We start from the raw sequence: 8434 nt of genomic DNA, 5'->3' as shown, positions 1-8434 counted from the left end.
AAGCAGCAAAGCTCAGCCATCCACTATGCAGGGGACTGGGCTCAGATGGCCCAGGATGGGAATCTCTCCCCTCCCCCACCACAGACCTGTTCCATACATCGGTGGTAGCATCAAAAGGGTGTTTTAAAGGGAGGGCAGGGCCATAACCAATGGATCCTCAATTCTGCAGCTCCACTAGCTAACTCTGCCACATTGGGCTGGAGGGGTCTATATCATAGAGGCTATTTCAGTCCAGGGGCTGCAGCAGCAATCAGTGTCTCAGCTGGCACTCTGGTCACGGGGAGACCTCTGCATTAAGTCCATTTGTGCTGTGGTTGTGGGGAGAGCTGGGACCAGACTGCAAATATGCCATGATTTTTAAACAACTTAATTTCTGATCCAAATCACTTCAAAACACTTCAGTGGCACTTGTCTGAAGGGACAACTTAATCCAGTGGGAGATTGAAGTTTTAAAATTAATCCAGATGAGATACCCAAGTGGAAAACATCAGACTTAACCACCTGCACAAATACTCTGAAAACCTCAACAGCTGCCCAGTGCTTCACAAAACAAAAAATACCCTTTGGGCCGAGAACAAGGGGAAACATTATATCCCAAAGGTTTTTTCCCCCCCAAGCAAGTTTCAAGTGCCTGAAAATGGGCACATATGGGGAGAGTGCTGCCTTCACCATCACAGTAGCTTTGCAGAGCCCTATGCCAAACAGTGGAGCTGGCTGGAGAATGACAGTTGTTTCACAACAACTTGTGAAGTTTTGACATTTCTTTTTGTTCCACACAGCGCAAAACATTTTGGCTTCGCGTGTTGATGGAAAAAAAAAAACCCACACCAAACACACGCACACAAATACACAAACCATTTAGCTGAAAATGCTTTAACTAGCTTCACTATATGGGTGAAAATCACCTTCTGTGCATTAGTACTAGAGAGCATTCAAAGTTTATTTAGTGTCATTTGTTCTTAATCTCTTCTACAATCCTACTTCTTTGCCAGGAGAACCATTTCACATACGTCAAAATCAGAAATGGGTTGATGTTGCTATTTAATCTATGCTATAAACACAAGTTCTCTTACCAATTCTTGGTATTAGAAAAACCCTCATTCTATTATGAGCAAAGCTCATATGGAGAGTGGCTACTGCAATCAGAATTGTGTCTTCAGGAGGTTATCTTCGCTCAATAGATTTGAAAGTGAAATAACTTCAGGCTTCCATCAGCTTTGCCTTGTCAAAGTACCCCCTCTATTTTCAATCCAAAATCATGCTGTTCAATTTGACATTTGCCCTGTATATTTTCACCAGCCTTACGACAGTAGCTTTCTGTTCAGTTGAGACACCCAGGGACTGCATAAAGAACAGGCACGTCATGTGATGGTGTCCTTCCTCCAGGCATGGGAATTTTTAGTGACCAGAGCACAGCTTTGCAGCTTCTGCTGGAATTTAAATTTAGAGCTATTTTCCCCCTCCCTCTCCACTCCAAAACAATTTCTTCTAATTCTAGATTAAAATGTTCAAAAACACAGTAAACTAGTTCTGTTCCAGAGGACTCCTGACAAGAACTAGGTATGAATACGAGTCTTGGTAGGCTTCAGCATGGATCCTGATCCACAGGTCAGGTATCATTTAGGGAAACTTATTAGAAAATGGAATCTAGCTTCAAGCAATTTATAACCATTTTTATTTTTCCTCCCAAACCATATTTGCATTGACAACCCCATCCCCCCAAACATGTAGGGAATGAAAAGGAGGATCGGGTGGATGGGATTTCTTTAGACAATCCCATGTCAGCAGTTATGGAGGAACCAGCATGCCAGTCACAGGATGCTAGATATTGTAAATGATCATCCCAGGAGCCTCACTGTCCAATCACTATTTTGGAACTCAAGTCAGTCAACAAGCTGTGACAAAGATTAAATGCCAGTGGGTACCAAGCATTTTTCTACCCCTCAAGGAAGCATATACTTGTCATAGAGCAAAACAAAATTGGAAGATACAGAAGTGTGAGCTGCCTAAGAAGCCTTTGCCTAGGCAAACTACGTAAACAGATACATTCTCTGACCGAGGACTGGGAACTGGGTGCCCCATAATAGCCTTGATTACATGCACTCAATTCCTGTTGTAGTCAAGGAAAGTTTTGCTCAAAAGTTAAGGGCTGAATGTAAAAAGCAACAGAGGGTCCTGTGGCACCTTTAAGACTAACAGAAGTATTGGGAGCATAAGCTTTTGTGGGTAAGAACCTCACTTCTAGCTGATTGTAGTTCTGCAGCTACAAAAGTTACCATCTTTTGGACTGTGACTAAAACACAGGGAAGATTTGCAAGTGTTTATTTGGCAGAGACAGGAATGGCTGAGCATTCCTATTCATTTTTTTTTTAAAATCTCCTTCTTCCTTAAATGCTCTCTAAAACCTTGGCCTTCACCTGTTGTCAGGTGAATTAAAATATTTAACTGGAATAAAGTCAAGGCAATTCTAGTTGTCTTTAAAAAAAAAAAAAATCCAGGAGGCTATTTAACCCAACCATGGCCCAGAAACTATAGTGTCTGAAACTGAAGTTGTAGGATAGGTAGTTTTCTACCCTGCTTATAAAAACCTGGCCAATGCCTGTCTTCTGGAATCAACAGTTCTCTCTTCTCTGTATTACATTTCCTTAACAGTTTCCTAAGGAATTGCAAACCTTTCACTTTCACCTATTTCAATTAAAATAGCTGCCTGAGATTAAGTGGCAACTGGATTGAGCTCAGGAGCCATTTTATCTGTCATTTGGTATTTTACTGCAGTTCTTAACCCCAGAACACAGAAGTAAGCCATTAACTTGGCATTAATTTAGCAGTCCCCACCCAAGTCAGTTTGTAGACAAGGCACAGCAGGGCTTCTCCCCAGTTTATCAAGCACACACTGTCAGACCCAGTCTCCTTTAAATAGCTTTATTGTCCAAACATAAGCCAAACAAACAGAAAATAGTCCTTCTGCTCACCCTTTATCCACTGTCTCCTCCCAGAGGTCTCTGGTAATTCAGCTTCCCAGCTTCAGCCAGTCCTCATTCAGCCGGCTTCCCCATAGAAGTTAGCTCCACTCTCCTGTGGTGCAAGGTACAACCTGTCCCAATCATTACTCCTCTGACAGGCTGTTACAGCCCCAGGTGTAGCCCTGCCTCCTTTAATTGGCTCAACAGGGCCCACCTGCTCTGATACAGGGGCACTGGTCCTGCTCTGCTTACAGGGACCAGCTATCCCATGACAGTAGGGTGATAGATTATAACTATGAGCAGGGACTCCTGGTTCTTCTTGTGAGTCAGGCTGGAATTTTGCATTTGCATTGTTCCAAAATCAAATTACCCACTAGTCAAAAAGGGCTTTTAATTTAGCAATTTTTAATTTTGATTTAGCAAACTTGAGGCAAAAGTTCTACATAATTTTTTCTTCAAAATACCTGGAAATCTTCTCAGAGTACAGCACCCCTTCTTTGGAACTCAACTAGGTGCCTTCATTTTATTTTTTCTGGAACTTAGAGATTTTGCAAAACAACTAACTTTCCCCATCTTGTGTTCCTCCTACCAAGAAGGAACATAGCTCCTCCCTGAGCAAGTATTTCAAAGTGGATTAATTCTTATATACCTCAAGCCCACAAAGCCAGGAGGGCTTGCAGCTCCCTGAGCTGTCAGAAGTCATTCTTCTAAAGCTACAGGAACCTCCTGTGCAGAATATAGAGCAGCTTTGTAAGTCTGCAAGGCTGTACTCCGAGATGTTTGCACACATTCACACAGTGCTGCAGATCAGATGTTAACCTCCTGGCAGCAGGGATAGGATTTCCCCTTGCTGCCCATTAATACAAACTTTGTACTGCTAGTGAAAGCACAATCATAATAAAATGGAAGCTGTGTCTTTTAAACAAAAAGAGATTACATCAGAATTCAGGAGATATGAATATTCACCAATCCAATCTCTGGGTGATAAGATTTCCTAGACTACACAAGGAGCCAAATTTATCTCTAGGCGATTCCACTGAACACAATAGTTACATCAAAGATGAGTTAGGCCAAGGCCTTTTATTACTTAATTACAAATAAGACACTTTTGGGACTTGCTGGCAAACTAGCAGTGCATATCCTGGCAATAATTTCATCCAAATATGCTAAAACTAAACCCTGGACTTATTTTACTTGCTATTCAGATATGTACATTTACAGGATAAATTTATTCAGAATGCTCATAATCCACTTATAACTGGTAAATACAATCTCACTAAATTTAAATGTGATATGCTGGAATTCAGAATTACCAAAAAGTTACTAGTTAGCATTACCATGAGTTTCTAGGTAATTCCTACAGTTTCCAAGCACTCCTCCCCACATACACACCCACAGTTCCTGTATGTAACTTCCCATCAGAACTGCATCTTTATGCTTTTGCCTTTATTAGGTAATACCTTGATTTATTCCCTAAGACAAGTCACGCTACACGATAATGGTCCCTTTCTGGCCTTAAAAATCTATGACTAAATACACCAAATATCTGATGGTTTATTTTTATAAATTACACAAATATAAGAAAATGAAATGACTTTAAATATATTTTATTGTCACATGATTCTTAATAAAAACACCTTCAAAACATTCTGTACATTTCAAACTGCTTAGAACCACATACCCATTATAGAACTGTAATAGTGTACAGATGCCGTGATGTCTCTGTACAAAGATGTACAATATGTACAGTAACATTAAGTGCAAGCTGTGCAAAGCCAAGTCAAGGTTACTGGTTCATGCCACTGGTTAGGAAAAAGAAATCAATGCAGAACTAAAGCTTCAATCCGTTTCTTGTGTGCAAATGATTAATTTAGAAACAAATAAATGCATATCGTATATCATATAGAAAGGAGTGATTTGACTTGAATTCTCAGTTCAGCAAGAGCAACATGCAGCTGACTGGATAGATACAGTACTGCGCTCCAACTTTTTTTTTTTTCATGGCGTCATTATACTAGGCTGAAAGGTCATCTCAGGATTCAGCTGCTACTTTTGGTAGAACTGAAACAACATCAGGAGATCGAAATTTTGGAAGATAAAGCCCAAACTTGTTTTCTATGCCAGCAAATGTAGCTGTAGCAAGTCTGTATCCACCTATGTGGTCAGGATTAACAGGAGGAAGGTCTGAGATTCGAGATTTTGGGGTAGGTTCTGATCCAGAGGGTTTGCTGTTTGAGAAGAAAAAAAGAAAAGGTTGCTTATTTAAAATGTTTCCCCTGCACCAGAGTAACAGAGCAGAATCTATAGTAAGCCAATACTAAAAATGATCATCTGTCTACAACATATAAATCATCAAAGTTAGGAGTTAATTATTCTGATTAGTTTTTTAAAATAAAGGAAGCTTGCTTTAAAGGCCACTATCAAGTAGTTCCGGCTAAAATTTAGTTTCTGGATATTTTAAAATAGAAATATTTTAATAAAAAAATTTTTTTAAATGATTTTAATGAAAACAGTTTGAGAGGGATTTAATTATCATCTTGCAGTGTAGGAAACCCAAATACAGCAGTTTTGTGCAGTGCATTAAAAAACTGACATACTTCACGTTGCTTAGACAGTGAAATAGTATACAAATCAAGTCAATTTGATTTGTTTAAGCTCTTTCAATTTTAATACCCAAAGATGTTACTAGTAATATAAGTGGTGGGAGGGGGGGTTATGCAGGGTACAATTAAAACAAAATGCTGGCATTCTGATTTATAGTTAATCAATATCATTAAGTTTAACTACATCTGTTCCAACATATTCTTTCCATTTAAAAAGAACAGGAGTACTTGTGGCACCTTAGAGACTAACAAATTTATTAGAGCATAAGCTTTCGTGGACTACAGCCCACTTCCGAAGGTGCCACAAGTACTCCTGTTCTTTTTGCGGATACAGACTAACACGGCTGCTACTCTGAAATCTTTCCATTTAGTTCTCCGAAGGCTCTGTATGAATTATAACTTGGCAGACCCAGTTTGCATGTTAGTGAGCAAATGTTTGCACTTACATTCCTCCAAAATCAACATAGAACCATCGTTGCAGAAGTTCATAGGTCACTAACGTAACACCAAACTGAGGTGAAGATCTGAACACTCGAGCTGTTGAATATTACAAATAATACTGTAATACAGCAACATTAGATCAAGAAAGATGGTCTGAGATTTTCAAATGAACCCGTGCACTACAATACCAGGACCCAATCCTGCAAACTTTACTGCTGGGGTTAATCCTGAGTAAAATAACATAGAAAAAATGTGCAGGATTGTGGTCTGACTTTAAATATAAAGAAAATTCCCTACCTATAGCTCCCTTCCAAAAAGCCGAAGGGCCTTCTTCTCTAAGTATCTTTCTAAAACAGTCAATAACTCCACTGTATGTTGTCTGACCAGCGCGAGCTGCCACTTGCAGTCTTGTCTTGATGACATCAGCAGGGGTTACCAAGGAAGCAGCAGGCACACCTTTTAGAAGAAAACAGCATTTAATTTACACAAAGTATCTTGTAAAAGATAGAAATATTTCTAATGTCAAAGAACATACCTGCAAATGTTAATCTTTTTGTGAAATCAAAGCTTATTAAAAATGTAAACCCCCATACACCTGGTACTAACGTAAAGTATTCCAAATAGACTTTTCCTGCAGCTAGCATAGCACAATCCTTCTAAATGTTTCTTCTAAATCACAAAGCTAATTTTATGACAGATGCTAAAGAAAAATACTATGAAAATACAGCCAAGAGAACTGCAAAAATTATGCAACGATATTAACAGAACAATTCTCTCAAGAGCTCCCCTTTGAGTTTTATCAGTCATTTCAAATACCTTTTATTTTTCCTTGTTTAAAAAGAGCAAAGCAAATATTTCCAAGTATAAATAGTTAAAACTCTCTCTCTCTCTCTCTCAATATAAGGGATTAAATATTCCTGACACAAATTAGTGGTGCTCTCAGCTGATTCTAGGAGCTCTGTCGGCCTTACTGTGCTTTGTGAATATTAATAGTTCTACTCACTTATTGTATGTACCAAGTACTTTGTAACAGTATAGCTGATTAACTGCTCTGCAAACCTCTCAAGTACTAACATTCTAATCCTTCACAGATCCATTTGTTTAAAGGTGTAAATATGCAAAGTGATCATTTAGAGGCCATCTATTCTACAGTGAGATTTCTGTGGTGCTCTTTGGCCAGTTCATTAGCAGAACACAAGAACACAAGTCTATTTAAAAAGTAAACTATAAAGAAAGGTTGACAATAAAGGCATTTTTGGCACACAGTATGGTAACAGCCATGAGTGATGTGCAGTAACAGTACCCCACCCCAAGCACCACCACCGGTTTCTTATTCAAATGAAAGGGAAACCATGCAGGTAAAGTATTCTCCTGAAGGCACAATTATGGATGCTGTTAGAATATTTATAAAATTTAGATGTACAAATCCAACTCTAATTTTTAATATAATGCATACTGACTCAGTTCAATCACTTAACCAAAAATCAGAATTCCCTTCCAGCTTGGAACTTGAATGTTCACTTTCAGCCTTGGTTGAATTGTTACTATTGATTTCAATACAATTAAAAAACCAGCATAACAGTTGTCTACATAGCATTTAAGGGAGATTTATCAAGTTGACAGGTCAGAAATTTAACAAAGTTACAGTAAACCTTCCCAAACATCCTGCTGATCAAGTCAGTAGGTTTTATATTGGAACAGGAGCAGCAAAGCCAGTCTAACTATGCACTATTACAACCCTACAAACTTTCTTTGAAGCCACATGTGTACATACAATGTTCTTCTCAGTTATGCTTATCTGATGCATTCCCGTTAAACAATAAAGGGAATTTGCAACTCAGAAAGGATTCTTGTAGGCTAAATTTTATATCTCAAACAAGATTTATAGCCATTTCTATTAAGCTCATCGCATTAATATCCAAGTACCTGATAAACATTAATGAATTAAGCTATGGTTAAAAAACACAAATGGCAAGTCTTATTATAGGATACTAGTCCTCACAGTGTATTTTTCAGTAGTTCTATGAATACAATGGAACAGATTTTCTTCCCATTTCTGGGCCCTTTGTGCCATTCAAGAGCAAAAGGGCCCAGAAAATTGTCACATCTCCCCTGCTGGATAACCCACAGCCATGGGGGCATACCCAGTTGGGGAAGAACAGGCATAACCAGGTCTTACGCCAACTCCAGTTTAGGTGGCTGGCTGGAGCACACAGAGCTCTAGTGATCCCTGGATAGCTCTAAGGTTGGTCTAATGAACTACACATAGGCCAGCACCAAATGGGCCCAGAATCAAGGAACTGCAAACACCTCCTCTGCATTCTACCTCACTTGTGTTACACACAGCAGATACCGGGTACAAAAGAGAATTTGGCCCAGTATGTCCACCATTAATTTGTCTAGCAGTGCATTTTTAGCCTACTCATC

At 39.1% G+C, this 8434-nt stretch overlaps 1 protein-coding gene across 2 annotated transcripts in view; it reads right to left on the bottom strand.

The window, feature by feature from the left end:
- Window positions 1-4554: 4554 nt before the first annotated feature.
- Window positions 4555-8434, bottom strand: part of SLC25A12 (solute carrier family 25 member 12) — an 83763-nt gene continuing 79883 nt past the window's right edge. For both annotated transcript variants that reach the window (XM_054043562.1, XM_054043563.1), the window contains exons 16-18: window positions 6305-6463; window positions 6013-6103; window positions 4555-5191 (exon numbers count right to left, since the gene is read on the bottom strand). In XM_054043562.1, the coding sequence (XP_053899537.1) occupies window positions 4996-5191; window positions 6013-6103; window positions 6305-6463 (446 nt within the window). In that variant the 3' untranslated portion in view covers window positions 4555-4995. The remainder of the gene's footprint in view (window positions 5192-6012; window positions 6104-6304; window positions 6464-8434) is intronic.

Source organism: Malaclemys terrapin, chromosome 11, assembly GCF_027887155.1.
Source record: "Malaclemys terrapin pileata isolate rMalTer1 chromosome 11, rMalTer1.hap1, whole genome shotgun sequence".
NCBI lineage: Eukaryota > Metazoa > Chordata > Testudines > Emydidae > Malaclemys > Malaclemys terrapin.
Note: the sequence above shows the minus strand (reverse complement) of the source record. Positions and strands in the feature narration are given on the sequence as shown.